This window comes from Lynx canadensis, chromosome D4 (assembly GCF_007474595.2).
Source record: "Lynx canadensis isolate LIC74 chromosome D4, mLynCan4.pri.v2, whole genome shotgun sequence".
In the NCBI taxonomy this organism is placed as follows: domain Eukaryota; kingdom Metazoa; phylum Chordata; class Mammalia; order Carnivora; family Felidae; genus Lynx; species Lynx canadensis.
In genome coordinates this window covers 71,153,291-71,174,013 of record NC_044315.2, presented here as the reverse complement: position 1 = coordinate 71,174,013, position 20,723 = coordinate 71,153,291, and the positions used below count along the sequence as shown (strand labels likewise).

Genomic DNA, 20,723 nt, shown 5'->3' with positions numbered 1-20,723 from the left:
GCAAATGGTTTTAAAGCCCATGGAGACCAAGTTTGGTCCCTTCTGTGACAGGAAGAACATCAGCACAGGACTGGAACTGGAGGGACAGCACAGCAGTGCATTTCGGAGCAATGACAGCATTTCTCATCAGGTGTCACAACAACAGTGGACTTAGCCTTCCCGGGTTCCTTTATGATTGGCTTGAAAGCCGATCTGACTTTCTTTGGACTGAGTCATATGAAGGTTTTTTAAAAAATCAAGATGGGTGGGGAGGGGAAAGCTAGACTTCCTGCTAATAATAAAGTAGGAGTAATCATTGAAAGGCAGGAAGAGGTGACTATTTTTGTATCTGGATTTTATAGGGCAGTTCATACTTATTTAACATGGAAAGGAATGCAATGTAATTTGTAAAATTGGTAGTATAATCTCATTAGTAAATATAAGGATAATTTTTTTTATCAAAAATATCACACATATTGGGGCGCCTGGGTGGCTCAGTGGGCTAGGTGCCTGACTCCAGCTCAGGTCATGATCTCGTGTTTTGTGGTTTTGAGCCCCACATCAGGCTCTGTGCTGACAGCTCAGAGCCTGAAGCCTGTTTTGGATTCTGTGTGTGTGTGTGTCTCTCTCTCTGCCCCTCCCCTGTTCTCACTCTGTCTCTGTCTCTTTCTCTTTCTCAAAAAAAAAAAAAAAAAAAATCACACATATTAAGAGAGTGATCCATGAGGACTTAGTAAGATTTATTTTCAAAATGCAAAAATTGGCATTGTTTGAACAATAATTTTGCTTTATGGATTTAATTATATCTTCCTTTCTGGCTAGTTTTGTTATTCCTTGTTTATTGCCTCTGATCTGTTTGCTGTGGCCTTCCCTAGAGGGACATCGATTATCTCTTTGAATCTAAATTATCAATCCAGATCTCCAGCATCTTTTTATCTTTGTCTTCTGTCATCAATTTTACCTCCACCCTTTTCCTTTGAACATCAGGGGAGTTTTTATTCACTCATTCATCCATACATTAAGGTAGTCATTAAGTTAGTATTGACATTGGGTCTCAAGAGTACTATGGTGGACAAGACAAGTCTTTGTGTTAAGGTATTTAGCTAGGAAATAATTTGTAAACCGATAATTCTAATAAAATGTAATTATAATAAAATGTTGTAAAACTGATAAGCTTGTGAACGGCCTGGGACAGCTCAATTCTAGGTCTAGGCAAACTAGGGAGGTTTTCTGGAGTAAGTGTTTAAGTTGAATAAAAAGGGAACAAGCCGTCGAAGGTATGTGTGTGTGGGTGGAGTGGGGGGGGGCAGGGGGCAAGTAGGGAGGTAGTGTTCCACAAAGAAGGAGTGGCATGTATCAGGGTCCAAACCAAGGAGTCGGCATGCTTCCCAAAAAATGCGTCTGAAAGTTTCATTGTTGAGTTGGGGGAATGTGTCTAGGTAAGGCTGTAGATACCAGGTCTGGGTCATAAAAGGCCTTGCATGCCCAGGTAGGTAGTTTGGACTTGGCCCGGCAGTAAATGGAGAGAATCATCAGAGGGTTTTAAACAGTGGAGTAGCGTGATCAGCCTTTTGCTTTAGAAATATCACCTGCCTGCAGCCTGACCTCCATGGCCGATTTCAAGCTACCAAGACAAAGAAGGTCCTGAATGCAGAGTTGAAAAGAGGTGTTCCGTGACGCCCCATTACATAGGATTTCCACTATGCGGATAACAAGGATAAAGAGAAAATCCTCGAAGCTGCTTTCAAAACAGAAACACATTGCTTATAGGAAAAAGTAAGCAGACTCATACCAGACGACCAGTCATTTCCAAACCTAGAATCTGGAAAAGAGTGAAATCACATCTACAGATTCCTGAGAGAAAAAGAAATGTCACTCAAGGCTATGTCCAGCTCATTTAACTTTTAACTATGCAGGTGAAAGCAAGCTAATCTGAACATTGCAAGGAAACAGAGACTCTGTCACCCACAAAGCCATCTGAGGAAACACACGATGTATGTGCAGCCTTGTGGAACTCAGGAATAGTGAGATGTCTGCTCAGCAGACAAAGTAAATGTACAAAGACATCGCCAGCTCAAAAAGGTATTTCACTTCAGCAGCAGAAGTTATACAAATGAAAACTACTGAAATCTTACTGTGTGTGTTCAAGCAAAAAAAAAAAAAATCTTCTGTCACCCTTCTAAGTGAACTGGCAATATCCTTTATAGAGTTTACTCAGAAATCAAGAAACTTCAAGAAATATTTGAGGGCTTTATAATATTTGGCTGAATAAGGATGACTTCTTTGCTTAGCTAGCAACCTGCCTGAGAAGCTCAAGCCGGTTTCTTCAGTAATAATTGCATTTAACCAGGGAGCATACTTTTAGACAATTCTCCATGACATGGTCAGGTGAAATGATCCGTTTATGACATTTGGAGTTCATTTTCTGACATGTACCAAAGATTTCATAAAAATAGGTTAAGAGTAGGAAATTGGTTTATTGTTAGCTAGTTGTAGCTAACAATTTTTATAATCGGTATACAAGGCAGAAACATGGATGCTTTCTCTGTGTGTCCCTGTCTGATCTAGGACTGAAGGTCGGCACCTTCCACATGGTAAACCCCCAGTGAGTGCTTGAATGGATGAATGAGTAAACAAAGGGTAACAAAGACCACCGTTGCCAATTAAAAGTCCAGTCAAAGTAGGCTTTAGCTACTTATATGACAAAGGATTGAAGCATTTCTTTTTCATTCCTTCAATTTGGAAATAACAATTTGACAGGCTTGCAGAATAATAGATTTATAGGGTTTCCATACCGCTCTTGTTTATTAATGCGGAGTGATTCAAGTGGGACCAGTAGCATTCTTTCTTTTTATACTTTTAAGTCTTAGTTCTTGAAGGAAGCTGGTAAAATCAAGGCCTGGCACTTTGCCAGGTGCAGAGGCAATTAGGCCCAGAATATACCTCATAGGAAATGAGTATGATTGAAGCGCTAGAAAGCTCAAATCAGAGGAAGTTAATTGAAATGAAAAACTCTTCCAATTTCATTCTGAAGATTTCTGCATTCTGGTAGGGTTAAAGCATCACCTGATTCGACTTCGTGTCTAGGCCTCTCTTTGCAAGCAACCATCTTGAGTTCCTTCCTAGGGATTTGGAGGCATCCACTTTTAAAACCATTTGATTTGGGGGCTCCTGGGTGACTCGGTTAAGTGTCCGACTTCGGCTCAGGTAATGATCTCACAGTTCATGGGTTCAAGCCCCACATCAGGCTCTATGCTGACAGTTTATAGCCTGGAGCCTGCCTCCGAGTCTGTGTCTCCCTCTCTCTCTCTCTCTGCCTGTGCTCTGTCTCTCTCTCTCTCTTCTCTCTCTGAAAAATAATTAAACATTAAAAAAAAACCCAAACATTTGATTTGACCCTGTAAACTTCATACTGGAAATCAGATGTCTTAAAAAACATATCTTCCAAAGGAAAGATCTCTTGTCACAAATGAAGATCATGAATGGGCTCAATGAAGAAATAAATACTTGTTTTCATCTGTAAATAATTAGATGGTATAAAAATCAAGAATGCAAAATCAGAAGGTGGCATTTTCAGTTGCTTATTTTGTGGCCATTGAAAGGATAAAGCAAGTTATAACCTTGGGGTAGGGGATCTCATTTGTATCATTCATTAAATATGCTGCTCTTCATGGCCTAATTAGAAGCTGTAAGCTGAGATCTCTGATGATCTTCCTTCATGTTTTACCCCAGTAAGCAGAGGAAAACAGCCTTTGAGAAGGGACGTACATCCTGTTCTGGACATCATGTAGTAGGAGTGTAAATACGCATGCACGAATCCAATTACATACACATAAGGGTTCAAGGGCACAAACAAAATTACTTACTTGTTAAGTTTTCTTTTTTATAATCTGAGGGGGAAAGGATAAAAATTTGTTTTAAATGAGCATCCAGATATCTCACATATTCTGTGAGAGAGTGCTAAGAAATGCAAGTTCTCTTGCAGCTTTTCAGCATACAACTGGTCAACATGCTTTGCATTCGAATGAGAAAGGATTGTGTCATTGAAATTAAACCAGCTGTTAGGGCTAACAACATAGCTCTTTACAAACGAAGTTCATTAAACAACATGCAGCGATTCAGCTTTGTTTTGTGAGATCAGCACTTTCAACCATGTGGCTTATTTTTGCATGCTTAGAAATCTGCTTCGTTGGCTAAGAAGGAGGACTTTATTCTTTTATTCCACTCATCTGACATAATATGAGGTTTCTTAGCCATTCTCTGCACATTCCAAAAACCGTTACAAGCTTTCATAAGATCCCCTTATGAAATAAGATCTTAAGCAGCAGTTAAAAGTGCTCTTTAATTTCTTTTTGAACCAAATGGAGTAAACTCTTATGCTGACCTGTGCAATTAGGGTGGACAGTAGGATTCTGTGATTAGGTCTCTAAAAAGGGCAGAACTCAAAAAATAAGTTAGAAATGCTTAGAAATATTAGGAGATTTAAGCTCACAACTTAGTTTCTTCAAAATAGTAAATTTGTTGTAACCTCTAAAGTATCGAGAGAACTCTGTTACCTAAATATGGCAGTCTGGTGCAGGCCGTGGGGTCCCAGTGCATGCTGGGGAGTTTGGTGCATTCTGGCACGGGGAGCAGGTGCATCCCAGATCTGTAGAGTCCTCTGTGAGTCTTCTCTTCCATTGCCAGCCACTCTTTTGCACAGAAGAGCTCCTTTACTGCCAGGCAGTATTCTCTAAAATATTTTAGGGAGAACAAAACTTGATGAGTCATAGCATGTTAAAGCCAAATTTGTGGCAGAGCCTAGATTCTGTATTTTCAAAAATATCATCACAGTACATTGTCTGCTCTTGCAAAAGCATTTTTTAAAGAATCCTTTATTGTAAATAATGTGAGACTTTATGAAATATAGTGTATATCCCTGAGACGAAATGCTGTCTTGTTTGGTTTTCATAATGTAGCTAACACTACTGAGGGGGAAAAGAATTTTTAAGCTCAAAAGGAATCCCTGATATGCATTCCCTCATATTCATAGTAAAATAAATACAAAGGCACAGAAACAAGGTGCGTTGAGTTTAAAAAATACACATAATAAAAGTCATAGGTCATTGTCAATCAGTGTCTAGCCTGAGAGATTCTCCTGTAATCTCAGGGCTAATGGGCAGGGACTGAGGGGCACAGTTGGCCTGTCTGAATGCTTTGCCCATCAGAATGGAAGACATCACCTTCCTGGCAGGTTACAGGAGGGCATATGGGTCCTATCCACCCTGGCCTTGGAGAAGCCACCCCCTATCCCATTTCCACATATGCTTCCATCTGAGAAAGTCAGGGTAATGTCTACTTGAATATGAAATGTTATGTTCATTCATGTGTTTTATTGTAAGTGAAGAGAATGAAGAAAGACTAGCTATACTAATTATAATTTTGTGCATTAATACTTATTCAAGCTTATCTTATAAAAAATAGGTTAAGACTACATAGGAGAAACCTGGTTAACTCCAAAGGAAGACATTTTGGATTAAAAATAAAAGGAAATTAGAGATAATTAAAGAAATTAGAGATAATAGCAATGTTGTTCATTCAATAGCTAAAGGATTCAGCGAGGAAGGAATTTGTGGTTGTGTATGTATGTGTGTGCATATACATATCTGTGTCATAATGGTGTCTTTTTAAAATAGTCATGCCTACACTGCCACTTTTCTGGGCAACCACCTGTCAGTAAGGGCCAACTGAACATGTGTGGAATGAAAGGGCTTTGCAGATGACTGTGATAGGGTACAATAGGAGTCATGAGAACAACAATAGGATTTTGAATTCTTGATGTGTCTGCAGTGGAAGGGAGAGCAGTGAGGCTTTCAAGCCTCTGAAAACCAGAGGAGAGCCTGAAAAACCAGAGGAGAATTACTTAGCTTGCTTCTGCTTATGCCTTGCCCCCCCCCCCCCCCGGGATCACACAAACACAACTTTCTGCATTCATACAGCACAGTTAAACTGTGCAAAAATCAATAGGGGGCAGGTGAAAGAAATTCCACAGCCCACATCATGTGGAGGAAGCAAATACCCTGGAAAGCTATGTTTTATTCTAATCGGAAGAACACATTAGAGAAAGGTTTGTTTGTTTTGTTTTGCTTCCATTGCCATATATTAAAGATGACCTCTATAGAAGAGTCTTTTGCAAGGAAAAAAATCAGGATGAAATGGAAAATAAACTGAAAACTAAGTTAACTTGAACATAGTAGTAACTGAAGAAAATAAAGACCACAAAGAAGTGAAATCAACACCAAAAGTAAAATTGTCATTAAAATCAGAAAAGAAATGTCACTGTAAGACATTGAACAAGTAACAGAGGAAAACTTTACAAGTCCAAACTGAATGCAGACAGAATGCATGAACAGTGAAAATGATGTATGAGGAGACAGCTGAGACGGAAGAGCCAGGAAGAAACCCAGAGTTCGGATAATGTTTCCCAATAAGAAAACTAGAGCACAGAAAAAATGGAAAATACTCAAAGATATACTAAAAGAAAACATTGTTAGGACAAGAAGGAGGTAAACCTGATAATTAAGGTACATTATCTGTTATTTTTGTATTAATTATAGGAAAGAAAATAATGAAAAAAGAATTACTCCCAGATGAATTTGACAAATATTGTGAATCTCAAAGATTAAAAAAGAATCCTCCTACCATTTGCCAAGAGAAAAATATTCCCTACAAAGGAACAAAATTCAGGATTGCCCTATATGTTCTTCATTACAACACAGCCAAAAAACAATTAGAGTGCACAAGATTTTGAGGAAAACTGAATGTAACATAAGACCTAAATAAATAGTCAGTGAGAAATACACACACACACACACACACACACACACACACACACACGATCACAACATTATGGTGAAAAATGTTTGCATGTAATCTTCTAAAAATCATCTACTCTAGCTGAACAAGAGATGAATCGAAATTGAGAACTTAAGAAACAGAAAGATTTTCTATAATATAAATGACAGTGAGCATGAGGGATAAATAACAGAGATCTCTACCAGGTAGTTGGATATATGATGATGCAATCATATGTAAAAGCTAAAAATAATGGCCTGGTTTTATCAAAACAGAGGTGGTAGTTTTCATGTGTTTTCTTCAAAAGCAAACAATGTCCATTTCTAACATATACCATGGGTTCAACTGATCTTTTAATCCTCTCTCTTTTACAGATGAGGAAACTGGTTAGCCAAGGTCACATGTATCTAGAAAGAAGTACAAATAGTGTTTGAAAATAGTATTCTATTTGGCTCAAAAGCCAGATTGCTTCCTATCTTTTCTCCATAAGAAGTAAATAAAGGCAAAGATAATTCTATCAAATATGGATTTATGAATTTCCATGTTTAAAGAGTATGGGGGTTTTGAAGAAATAACTATTTATTACAACTCCTCCCCCCCCACCGTGAGAAAGGGTGTTAGTACTTCAGTAAGAGCATTGGGTGGAATGTATTTTAAAATAATATACATATGATATAAAATAATATTCTGAAATGCTCACCAAGATCTCCTATTCATTGGCAAATAATGCTGAAACATTTGAAACGGACATTTTTTCTTCGCTATCTTAGCTTACTCATGAGGTCCATGTTTGTTCAGGTTGTATATATTTATTTCATAGAAAGTAGGGATATTTATGAATATGACAACAATATGAAAAATAGCAAGTATAAGAGAATATTGTACCTTTTATGACATTTTCTAGAAGCTTAGAGTCCTTGTATTATAGGAGGTTATCAGGGAGTTAGATGGTAGGAATTCTGTCCAATTAATTACCTTCTATTTTGGGCAAAAGCCACCTTTTGCCTTTATTGTTGCACATGACAACTTCTTTTGAAAACTCTTCCTGTTTGCAATCAAAAGAATTTTCCCATTTCTTTCTTCTTTTATTTTACCTGCAAATGGGTGTAGGAGTAGGTACTGCTCCAGGGTTGCATTCTTGGAAGATGTGGTTACACAGCAAAGCCTCAGCAGCTGGCCGGCAAAATGGGCTCACTGCTTTCAGTTCATTCCAGGCCGTGTGAACCAGTAATTCTTGGGCCTCCTCAGGGTGTGCATAGGAGTTGTTGAAGAAAACAAGAGCGTCTCTGGCCAGGACAGCATTACATACCTCCCCTCTGTACTGGGCGCAGTAGCCTTTGTTATCTTTCTGTAATTTACTGAAAGAAGAAATGAACAATGTACCCAATCACATGGTGTTTCTTAGCCTTCAGTCCATTTTTTTTTTTTTTGATTTCCACCTCTGCATCACAGAAATAGGAGAAGATTGTACTAGCAAATTGGCTGAAATGTTCTGTCTGAATACTGTTTTCATTTCCAGCTGTAATTATATCACCTCCAGCTACTCCAGAGGGCTATTATAAGATTGTATGTGAAAATGGATGTGGACAGCTTTGAGAACTATCAAGGACTGAATCGATTTGAGTGTTTTTATTATTTACACTATAAATAGAACTTAACTACTCTTAGGTAAGCCACCTCATATGCTTCTTACAAATGGAGCTGATTTAAGCGAGTAAAAGACATCTTAAAAACATATTCATTGTGATGATTAACAAATGATTAAGCATAATAATTGTGGTGAGCCAGGTTTTTGAACATAGGTTTATGTGTTATGATTATTAAATACCTGAATTTTGTGGAACACATGCATCTTTGCAACACCTTCTATCCTCAGATCCTCTCACTCAGACATCTTCCCAGCATTTCATTAAAGAAGAAAAAGAAAGCCACATAGGGAGGAGGAAGCTTGGATATGGCTTTCAAAGCAGCTAAGTAGCATCTTTAGCTTTGCTATTTTCTCTTTACATGATTTGGGGAGAGTCATCTGATCACCCAGAGCCCCAAGGTTCTAATTTGTTGAGTGATGTAAGGAATTATTTGGAACTCAGATTGTGTGTTAATGGGTAATATATGAAGAAAAAATCTAAATTCTATAGAGCTAGCACAAAAATAAGGTTAAAAGCTTATCTGCTGTAACAACTGAGGAGAATAATAGGCAGAATGGAAAAATACTGCTCGTACTCTCTGCACTCATCCACTGCCCTCTAGCGGAATGCTGGGAATTAAGGTAATAACTCCTATACTCCCCCGTCACATATTTATTGAGCACTTATTATATATAGACACTGTGACGGTCTCAACATGTTCTTAGGCTTTCCATCAGATCTATATTGTTAACAATGACAAAAAACTAAGTTGTATTCTCATTTAGATTTGTACAACTGTTGGAACTTCACATTTCATTATCTTTATATAAAGGATTTTAAGAAAATTAAGTTGGAATTTGTGGGAAATTTTTTAAATTGTGAAGAGACCCCATTTGAATTCAAACAATTGATACTTGGATTAGAAACCATCATTGACTAGTGTTTAAAGAAAATCTATTAAATGGTATACAGCTCATTCAGGTAAAACAGTGAACTTTCAAGAAATATTATACTTTGAAATAATGTTTTATAATATAGAATCTTTCTCTAATTCATACTAGCCTTTTACTAATTAGCCAGCATGATTTTATTGCATTACTTCTAGTTCGTAGTTCATTTTAAAAGTGAAGGCCTGGGGTGCCTAGATGACTCAGTTGATTGAGCATCTGACCTCATCTCAGGTCATGATCTCCCCACTCCTGAGTTCAAGCCCCACATTCAGCTCTGTGCTGACAGCTCAGAGCCTGGAGCCTGTTTCAGATTCTGTGTCTGCCTCTCTCTGTCTCTCTGCCCTTCCCCCACTCACACTTTGTTTCCCTCTCTCAAAAATAACTAATTATTTAAAAAATATTTTTATTTTTATTTATTTAAAAAAAATTTTTTTTAACATTTATTTATTTTTGAGACAGAGAGAGACAGAGCATGAACGGGGGAGGGTCAGAGAGAGGGAGACACAGAATCTGAAACAGGCTCCAGGCTCTGAGCTGTGAGCACAGAGCCTGACGCAGGGCTCGAACTCACGGACGCGAGATCATGACCTGAGCCGAAGTCGGCTGCTTAACCTACTGAGCCACCCAGGCGCCCCTAAAAAATATTTTTAAATGAAGGCCTTGAATAAGAAAACAGAAAACTCTCATGAAAACTTGGGCCAGATAAGGTTGAGCTAACACCCAAGGAAACTTGGCCTATGGTAACACTAAGAAAGTTCAAGAGAAGCAAGGATGCTGGGCTCTAAGAAACTGAAGAATAATACCTAATACCCAGAAATACTTCAAACTGGTTTACCAAATGGTCTCACATATTAATATAATACCTTGGTATAATACCTTGGGGGATAGATAAAAGCAGGCGGGATTCTTTTCATTTAAAACAAAAACCATGTCATGTAAAAGTTAGATATTTCCCCTAGTGTTTCTTGGCTGAGCATTACTCATCCAGGTTCTGCCATCATGTATTAACCATTGAATGACTCTCTTTATTTTTCCATAGGTAGTTTTTGAATTAAAAAATTCATGCTTTTTCCTTTAACTATATAAGCAAAAAAACCAAGCAAACAGAAAAGGTATACAAAAGAAAAATTAATAAAAATAGCCTCAGAAATGAGGATTACTGGCAATTAATAAGCAATCTGTGTGTATTTCTGCTGGCTGTCTTAATAAAAGCCAAGAAAAATCTTTGAAACAACCTCAGTGGGCCTGATAGTATTGAGTCCTCATTTATTTATTAGTTACATAATGTGAAAGAAAAAAGAAAAAACAGCAGAATACGTATTGAATAGAAATGAGATCTTGGTTGTCATTCTGGTTCTTTCTACCAGCTTGCAGAGAACTAACCTGTGAAAACCCTTTGCCTGCTGGGAAAAAAACCATACAATACAACATATATGGTTCTTACTAATTATCTGTGCCTCTGTGATGTTCCTAGGGGCATTAAAGACTTAGCTTTGGAAATACATCTATGCTAGGATTAGCTGTACAAGGTCAAGGATATACAGGACCAAATACATGTATGTTATGTATAATGATATATACACATACACGTATACAGAGACTGCCCAGAGTTTCAGAGTTTAAACAACTTTTCTTTTTCCTCTCTCTTTTGCAGACTCATAAACCTGTAGTTTTTTGTGGTGATCAAATTTTAGAGGCAAGAGCCGGAGGCACGTGGGGCCATTGTTCCTCATCCTCCTAACCCTATCACTTAAACGTTTTAACAGGAGCTCACGGCAAAAACTGGGGGACAAGATGAATGCAAAAAATCTCCACGGGTATCTTCCGCTCTCTTTTGCAAATGACGAGACCCCTCCCTGTTCAACTGAAGTTGTGTTTCCCTGCTCACAGCTCTGGGGACTACAAATGGAGCAACCCCGAAAGCAGCGGGTCCTGTCTGTCCTACGAACAGTGGGGCAGAGGTCACAGGGATCTGTTCACAGAATGCTGGTTATTTTGGAATGGTCTGCCGGACAAGCTCCAAAAATGCTGGTTCACGTTGCACGTGGAGCCAGTCCCTCTCTTGCCTCTTGACAAATGAAACCTGGCTGACCTCCCTTTCTGTAAAGTTTTTTCTTTTCAGAGACAGCGATGGATATATGATCTCAGGTCCCTCCTTTAACTTAAAACACACAACTCTGCTTGGTCAAACTGAACACTTAAAGGAGCCTCACTACACCTTTTACTCTTATTTCTCTCCGCTTTAACAGAGAGGAATCACATCCAGTAGGGCATTTTTTTTTTTATTTTACTTTTTAAAATTTGCATCCAAATTAGCATATAGTGCAGCAATGATTTCAGGAGTAGCTTCCTTAATGCCCTTACCTGTTCACCAACAATGAAGCAACAGGAAGAGAAATCAAGGAATGGATAGAGCACTTTTAGATGTGATCTTGCAGTTTCTACGAAGGAGACCTCTTTTCCCTTTGAACACACATTACTTTGCCCCGGGGGCACCTCCAGAGGGCCAGCTGAGGCTAGTTTGGGTTAAGGCGGCCCCTCCCCTCCAGTGGAAACTCTCGCACATTTCTCCACCCTCCCTGGGCGGGGCACGGCTGAGAGCTCTCCTCTGGGGCAGCGTTTCCTCCTTATCCGCGGTTTTGCTTGTCTGGTTTCATACCTGCGGTCAGCCAAGGGCCAGAGGCAGATGCTCCTGCTGACGCAGCAGCAGAGGGTCACAGGTCACACCACGCTTTCACACCTGCGTCACTCACCTCTTTTTGCCTCCTCTCCTAAGCATTTTGTCCTCTCACAGCATCACAGGACAGGTGAGTGCGGCAAGTAAGATAGTCTGAGAGGCCACATTCACAACTTTCGTTACAGTATATCGTTATCATTGTTCTGTCATATGATTACTGTTGTTAATCTCTTACTACGCCTAATTTAGAAATTAAACTTTACCACAGGTGTGTATATACAGGAAAAAACCATAGTATATGTAGGGTTCAGGCCTTTCTGTGTTTCAGGTGTCAACTGGGGGGGGGGGTCTTGGAACGTATCACCTGTGGATAAGGCGGAACTGCCCTGCAAATGTTCCCTTATGTAGCAACTGCACTTTCCTAACAAGTGTGATGGCGGGTTCAATACCCCTTCCACTGTCCAAAGCAAACTGGAATAATTTTTATTCTTTCCTGCCTAGTATCTTTGTATATAATTGATTCTCTAAGGTGGGGGTCAGCAAATAGAATCCACAGATCAAATTCTGCCTACTGCCTGTTTTTATACTGCCTGTGAGCTAAGAATGGTGTTGACATTTTTAAGTGAAAAAAATCAAAAGAAGTGAAAATTACATGAAATTCAAATTGCAGTATCCATAAGTAGCATTTTTTGGGAACAGAGCCATGTTCAGCCATTTATGAGTCACCCACGGCGCTTTTTACCCTGCAGCAGCAGAGCTGAGCAGTTGCAATAGAGACTGTGTGGCCACAAAGCCAAATATATTTAATATCTGGGCCTTTATGGAAGACATTTGCCAACCCCTGCTCTGTGACATAGATCAAATGTCCTTTTGCTGAAATGCCGTATCCAGTGTCCTCAAGAAGGACATGATGTCCTCTGAAAAACACCTCTTGTAGTTCTCCGGACTGAAATTCATGCCTAGTTTTTGTGTAAAATAAAGATGTGAGGAATGATGATGTAAAGAAGAAAAAGTTTTTAATTAAAAATTTGAAAATTGGTTATACTAGCCAAATATATAAACACTGTGTATTTTACATATTTGTACATATATCAGTTATAATCAGTAAATACATAAGCATATATAGTGTTACATATACTGTATATAGTGTATGTACATAATATATAGTTGTATATACAGTGTAAGTATATTTAGAATCATCCTGTAAATATATTTTTGTATCCTGCATTTAAAAAAATTTATTTTGAGAGAGAGAGGGTGCACGCATGTGCGTGGGGCAGAGAGAGAGGGCGAGAGAATCGCAAGCAGGCTCCATGCTGACAGCCAGTGTGGGGCTTGATCTCACCAACCATGAGGTCATGACCTGAGCCGAAATCAAGAGTCTGACGCTCAATAGCTTGAGCTGCCCAGGCACTCCTATATCCTGCATTTTTACTTAGCCTGATATTATATACATTTACCTGTTCTATTATAGTTTTTCAAAAGCATGGTTTTTAATCACAACAGTTTCCCTTATTGGTAGATAGTGACATTACTCATAAATTTCACTAATAAATATAATACCGTTTTCAATTTTGTTGCTCATACACTTATTATTTTCTTAAAATAGATTGCTAAAAGTGGGTTTATCCAATCAATAGCTACAGCTGTCTTAAGGTTCTTAAAACCTTAAAAACTGCCAAATGCTCTCTAGGGAGGTTACAGCAGTTTTCCCTCTACCAGCAGTTCGAGAGTGCTTACGTTACCACAGGTGAAAAATAGTATGGACTTTTTCTTTAGCTTTAAATTTTTCATTTGCATTTACTTGCATTTGAATGATTTATTTCTGTCCTTGAGTCCTTGGAATTTGTTCATGCTTCCATTATTATGTTGTCTTGTAATTAATCTTTGTGTGTGCACGTACACCCCTAGTAAAATGTAAATTCCTTGGGGGCAGTGAATACATACAAGTTGTTTTGTTTTTCTGCATTCCAATATAATGTCAGAAATAGAGTGAGTGGTTTAAAAATGTATAGGAAGGGATGCCTGGGTGGCTCAGTTGGTTGAGCGTTTGACTTCAGCTTGTCATGATCTCACGGTTGGTGCGTTTGAGCCCCGCGTCAGGCTCTGTGCTGACAGCTCAGAGCCTGGAGCCTGCTTCAGATTCTCTGTTTCCCTCTCTCTCTGCCCCTCCCCTGCTCGTGCTCTCTCTCTCTCAAAAATAAATAAACATTAAAAATAAATAAATAAAAATGCATAGGAAGGACAGGAGGAATGAATGGCATGTGAAGGAAAGATGGCATCTCTTTTCTTGGTAGCCCGTGTTTTAATTTAACTTTTACCACATTTATGTTGTATATCTGTTCAGTAGATACTCAGTTTCACTGTAGAATCCTTGGGGACAGGACTGTCTCTTAGAACTGTGATAAGGCAATGAATGCATCAAAACTGCATGAATTGGCACAAGATTGAGAACTAACCAAGTTTTCTAATGCAATGACTTATTTTATTCCATGGAATTAGAATCAGTGGTTGGAGTTCTGGGTCCTGCTCAGTAACTGTGCTATCTGGGTTAGTAGAGTAGTTACCAGTCTAAGTTCTTGAGTCTGTCTACCTGAGCTCAGATTGACAGCTTTATAGTTGGCCAGCTGTGTGGTCTGGACAGCTCCTAGTGTATCAGGTTCCTTCTATTAAAGAATAGGAATCCTCAGAGGTCTTGGCCTATAAAGTCACTGAAATGTTAATATGAAAAAAAAGTGGTGCTCATAAATGTCACCACAACACATGTATTATAATTATCAGTATTATTAATTGATAATTCTGAATTTCAGTTTTGCTGCTTGTAAAATTAGATGAAAAGTTATGACACTTCAGAGTTTTTATGAAAGTCCATCAATTTTACTGAAAATAAAACACTGTAAGTTGCAAAATATTGTATTACAAGGTGATACTTTCTTATCTACAGGATAAAACTATGAGTGGAAATTGGGAAGTCTGTCCTGGGTTCAATTTCCAAGCCTGTCACTTACTATTTGTATAAGTCACTGGAACTCTCCACTTCAAAGAAACTCTCTTAGTTCCTATTCTGTATGCTAGGAGTAATAATAGTACCTATTTCATAGGGAAGTCCTGAGGATAAATTTAATTTTTTAATGTTTATTTTATTTTTGAGAGACAGAGACAGAATGTGATTGGAGGAGAGGCAGAGAGAGAGGGGGACACAGAATCCGAAGCAGGCTTCAGGCTCTGAGCTGTCAGCACAGAGCTCGATGCAGGGGTTGAACCCATGAGCCATGAGATCATGCTCTGAGCTGAGATCAGACGCTCAACCAACTGAGCCACCCATGTGCCCCAGGATAAATTTAAATAATGCATGTAAAGTTCTTAGCACAGTGTCTGATGCATACATAGTAAGTATTCAATAGACTTTACCAATCTTCATTAGAAAGTTTCTGAAAGATTACAGTATTTGGCAAATAGCAATAAATGGCAAACAAAAAATCACAACAAAACATGATGTGACAGAGATATCTTACCTCCATTCTATTAACAGGAAAGGAAGGCCCCACAGGAAATCACATTAAAGGGGAAAAGAAACAAAAGTTAGTACATTTTAATCTTAAGATTTGCAAGAAATAGCTTTCATATCTCTAATTCCTAAGTTTCTGCAAAGTTCTCTTCAGTTAGGATGCCAGACACTGCATTAACAGGCATATTTGGAGGAGATGAAGAGCAAACAGGGTCTCCAGGAACTATCCTTTTCAGGCTGGGTCCACCTCAGCCATTATCAGCCCAGGCAGCTTTAAATTCCTAGCCACCAAGGGACTTTGTATCAAGCCTGAAGATGACAGACCAGCCTATATAAAGCACCCACGGGACCCAAACCACAGGACAACTCTGCCACTGGGCAGATAGAAAAGAGGAAAGGAGACATCAGGAAATTCTTCTAGAGAAAATGGGATATAATTTGGAGGGGTAAAGGCAGGTTCTAATAGCAGCTGAGCAGAGAAACCTGTTGAAATACCAGAGGCCAAGGTTATGTATATGAAAGAGCCCTCAATTTGAGATATGAAAGGAGGATTCAATACTGTGAAGATGTGCCAGTCAGTGCCAAAGAGAACCCAGCCATAGTACTTGGGAGGAGGTACTCAGCTTAGATAGGCTTCTATTTTGTGGACAAGCAAGGAAAGAAAAATGAAACTCATTTAAGGATGCTTGGTTGTCTTGAGAATATTAAGAGAATCAGAGGGCCTTCCATGTGTTTCTAACAGATATTCCCCCAGTCACATTTTGTTTTGGGGGAAGGGTGGGGAGCAGGCGGGGATTCCAAGAACGTTGTAATTATAAATAAGTGCTTTGATTTCAAAACTAGATTTTTTTAAATTCCCAAAATTTCCAACAGTCGTCAATATGTTCAGTATCCTTAAATTTATCTGGAAAAGTCAGTAAAATTTTGGCTGCCTTCTAAAACACACAGTAAACTTTAATATGAGAAAGCTGCCCAATTGTAAAAAGAATGCTCGCCCCTTATGCCTAACTGCAGGACAGCTGGTAGCAATTTAGTGTGGCTACTGGCTGTTACTCGTATATTCTTTTCCCTTTCATTTCAAACAAAAACAAACACCTTTAATCAGTTTGAAACCAGATAGCCACCACCAAGCACGAGGGCGCAGTATCTGTTTTGTTGGTAAGAACACTCTACCTATCCTGGATGAAGCACTGAGTGATAGAGGTGGTCATGCGCCCCTACTCATCACCATGTGTCTCTTTATTGGGAAGAACATTTCAGGGACACGGGAATGTGACTATAAGACATGAGAGAGACCATGATCCATGGTAGTTAGTACATTCAGTTAGCTATATCCATTGTGAAAATATTTCAAACTTCCTTTTTTTTTTTTTTCGGTAATAGTGTGAAACATCAACTCCTAAAATACAGAGTAGAAAAATATGTGGTCCGTTGTGGGCGTGGGGAACTCCAATACTACCACATCGTATTTCTCCCTATGCCTATTTTTGGATATGCTACATATATTTGAGTTTTAAATTGAGTGACTGGAAACCCCAGACCCTGAGGTCAGTCCAAAGAAGGGGCATTGCAAATGGTGGGGATTAGAATGAGTGGCTTATATTAGGGGAGGGATGGGAACACAGACTCATTCCTATACTCTCAGGCTGGCTAAAGATAGACAGAACTCGGAACCTCAGTCTTACAGGAGGGACCTGTTGATGCCACTGAGAATGGAAAATACAAGCTTTTCCTCCCCTGCACCCCTGGGTCTATTTTTTTGCCAGCTTTATGGAGATATAATTGACATATGATGTTAAGTTTAAGGTATATACTTATATAATGCAAAATGATTACCATCTTAGCATTAGCTAACACCTCCATTCTGTCACATAATTACCATTTCTTTTTTGTGGTGAGGACATTTAAGATCTATTCTCATAGCAACTTTCAGTATAATACAGTATTATTAACTATAATCACCATATGTACAAAGATTCCCAGAACTTATTCATCTCATAACTGGAAGTGTGTACCCTTTGACCAACATCTGTTTCCCTCCACCACCCAGCATGGAGTAACTACCATTGTATTCTCTGTTTCTATGAGTTAGACTTTTTCAGATTCCACATATTAGTGATATATATGTCTTTCTCTGACTTCCATCACTTAGCATAATGCCCTCAAGTTACATTCATGTTGTCACAAACAGCCAGATTTCCTTCTTTATCATGGCTGCATAGTATCCCATCGTATGTATATATGTATATGAGATACTAGAAGATATATGATAAGATATTATATATATGTATATATGTTCCTCATCCATTTGTTGACAGAAGCTTAGGTTGCTTCTGTATCTTGTAACTGGTATCTACTGTTTCGATATACTGTGAATAATGGTGCAACAACTACGAGAATGCAGATACCTCTTCGATGTCCTGTTTTTTTTCCTTTGGATGGATACCCAGCAGTGGAGTTGCTGGATCACATGTTACCTCTATTTTTAATTTCTTGAGAACCTTCCATTCTGTTTTCCATAGTGGCTGAACCAATTTACATTCCCACCAATAGTGCACAAGGGTTTTCTTTTCTCCACATCCTTGCCAACACTTAACTCTCATCTTTTTTTGGATAGTGATTCTAATAGGTATGAGGTAATACCTCATTGTGATTTTGATTTGCATTTCCCTGATGATTAGTGATGTTGAGCACCTCTTCATGTACCTGTTTGCCATCTATATGTCTTCTTTAGGAAAATGTTCAGACCCATTGCCCATTTTTTTTAAATGGAATTGTTTGTCTTTTGCTCTTGAGTTGTAGGAGCTCTTTATATATTTTGGATATTAACCCCTTCTCAGATACGTGATTTGAGAATTTTTTCTCCCATTTCATAGGAAGCCTTTTCATTTTGTTGATGGCTTCATTTGTTGTGCAGAAGCCTTTTAGTTTGATGTAATCCCACTGGTTTATTTTTGATCATTTTTTTTTTTGCTTGTGCTTTTGGTGACATATATCCAAAAAGACATCACCAAGACTGATGTCAAAGAGCTTACTGCTTATGTTTTTTTTCAGGTCTTATGTTTAAGGACTTTAATCAATTTTGAGTTGCTTTTTGTGTGTGGTATAAGGTAGGGGTCCAGTTTCATTCTTTTGTATGGTTATCCAGTTTTCCCAGTACCATTTATTGAAAAGACTGTTCTTCCCCCATTGTGTATTCTTGGCTTCTTTGTAGTAAATTAATTGACTATATACATGGGAGTTTATTTCTGGGCTCTTGAGTCCATTGGTCTGTATCTGTTTTTATGCCACTTTCATACTATTTTGAATTTTATAGCTTTGTAATATAGTTTGAAATCAGGAAATGTGATGTCTCCAGCTTCGTTGTTCTTTCTCAGGATTGCTTTGGCTGTTCATGATCTTTTGTGATCCCATACAAATTTTAGGATTATTTGTTCTATTTCTGTCAAAAATGCCATGGGAATGTTAATAGGTATTGCATTGAATCTGTAGCTTACTTTGAGTGATATGGACATTTTAACAATGTTAATTCTTCTGATTCATGAAATAGGATATCTTTTCATTTTTGTCTTAAATTTCTTTCATCAAAATCTTTTCTTTTGGTTTTCAGCATTCAGATCTTTTACTTTCCCAGTGAAACTTATTGCTAAGTGTTTTATTATTTTTGATGTCATTGTAAATGGGAGGATTTTCTTTTCTTTCTCAGATGTTTTGTTGTTAGTGTATAAAAACACATCTGATTTCTATATGTTGATTTGTATGCTGCAACTTTACTGGACTTGTTGATTAGTTCTAATGGTTTTTTGGTGGAGTCTAGGATTTTCACTATGTAAGATCCTGTCATCTACAGACAGATAATTTTACTTCTTCCTTTTCTTTTTTTAAATTTTAAAAGTGTTTTATTTATTTTTGAGAGAGAGACAGAGACAGAGAGAGACAAAGACAGAGTACAAGTGGGGGAGGGCAGAGAGAGAGGGAGACAGAGAATCTGAAGCAGGCTCCAGGCTCTGAGTTGTCATCACAGAGCCCAATGTAGCCCAAACTTGTGAACTGTGAGATCATGACCTGAGCCAAAGTCGGATGCTTAACAGACTGAACCACCCAGGTGCCCCTCTTCTTCCTTTTCAATTTGGATGCCTTTTATTTTTTTTCATTGCCTAACTGCTCTAGCTAGGACTTCTAGTACTATGTTGAATAGAAGTGGTGATAGTGGGTACCCTTGTCTTGTTCCTGATTTTAGAGGAAAAGCTTTAAACCTCTCACCATTGAGTATGATGGCTGTGGGTTTGGCATAGATGGCTTTTATTGTGTTGAGGTATGTTCCTTCTATATCTAGTTCGTTGAGCATTTTTATCATGAAAGGATATTGCACTTTTTCAAATGCATTTCTGCATCTATTCAGATGATCATAGGGTTTTTATCTTTCCATAAATGTGGCGTATCACATTTATTTAATTGCATATGTTGGACCATCCCTGCATCCTAGGGATCAATCCCACTTGGTCATGATGAGTGCCTTTTTTTTGTTTTTGTATTTTATTTTGGAGAGACAGAGAGAGAGAGAGCAAGCAGGGGAGAGGGGCAGAGGGAGAGAGAGAATATTAAGCAGGCTCCATGCTCAGCACAGAGACTGATGTGGAGCTCGATCCCACAATCCTAGGCTCATGACCTGAGCCGACATCAAGAGTCGGATGCCCAACCGATGGAGCACCCTGATAAGTGCTCTTTTTAATACGTTACTGAATTTGACTTGCTAATATTTTGCTAAGAATTTTTGCATCAGTATTCATCAGGGAAAGTGGTCTGTAGTTTTCTTGTTGTATCCTTTAATCTGACTTTGGTGTCAGGGTAATGCTGGCCTTGTAAAATGAGTCTTGTAGCATTTCTCCCTCTTCAGTTTTTGGAAGAGTGTGAGAAGCATCGGTGACAATTCTTCTTTAAATGTTTGGTAGAAATAGTACCTGTGCCTATTTTCGTGGCACCTGGCTCAGAATGATGCTCATTACAGGGATGATGGGCTGTCTTGTTGGTCTCTGTCATAGAAGACCATAGAAGACCATAGAAGGCACCTGGCCAAATACCCAGCATCCTGGTGATTTTAAATTGTAACTTGAGCCTTTCAAGGTTGTGGCTGGAAGGAAATGCAA

The 20,723-nt window shown here is 38.5% G+C and overlaps 1 protein-coding gene across 1 annotated transcript in view; it reads right to left on the bottom strand.

Moving 5' to 3' along the window:
- The window catches only part of MUSK (muscle associated receptor tyrosine kinase), a 90,910-nt gene that overhangs the window by 6,720 nt on the left and 63,467 nt on the right, over positions 1–20,723 (bottom strand). Inside the window, exons 8-11 of the mRNA XM_030294311.1 lie at positions 17,434–17,440; positions 7,908–8,171; positions 4,536–4,711; positions 3,846–3,869 (exon numbers count right to left, since the gene is read on the bottom strand). Of these exons, the coding sequence (XP_030150171.1) occupies positions 3,846–3,869; positions 4,536–4,711; positions 7,908–8,171; positions 17,434–17,440 (471 nt within the window). The remainder of the gene's footprint in view (positions 1–3,845; positions 3,870–4,535; positions 4,712–7,907; positions 8,172–17,433; positions 17,441–20,723) is intronic.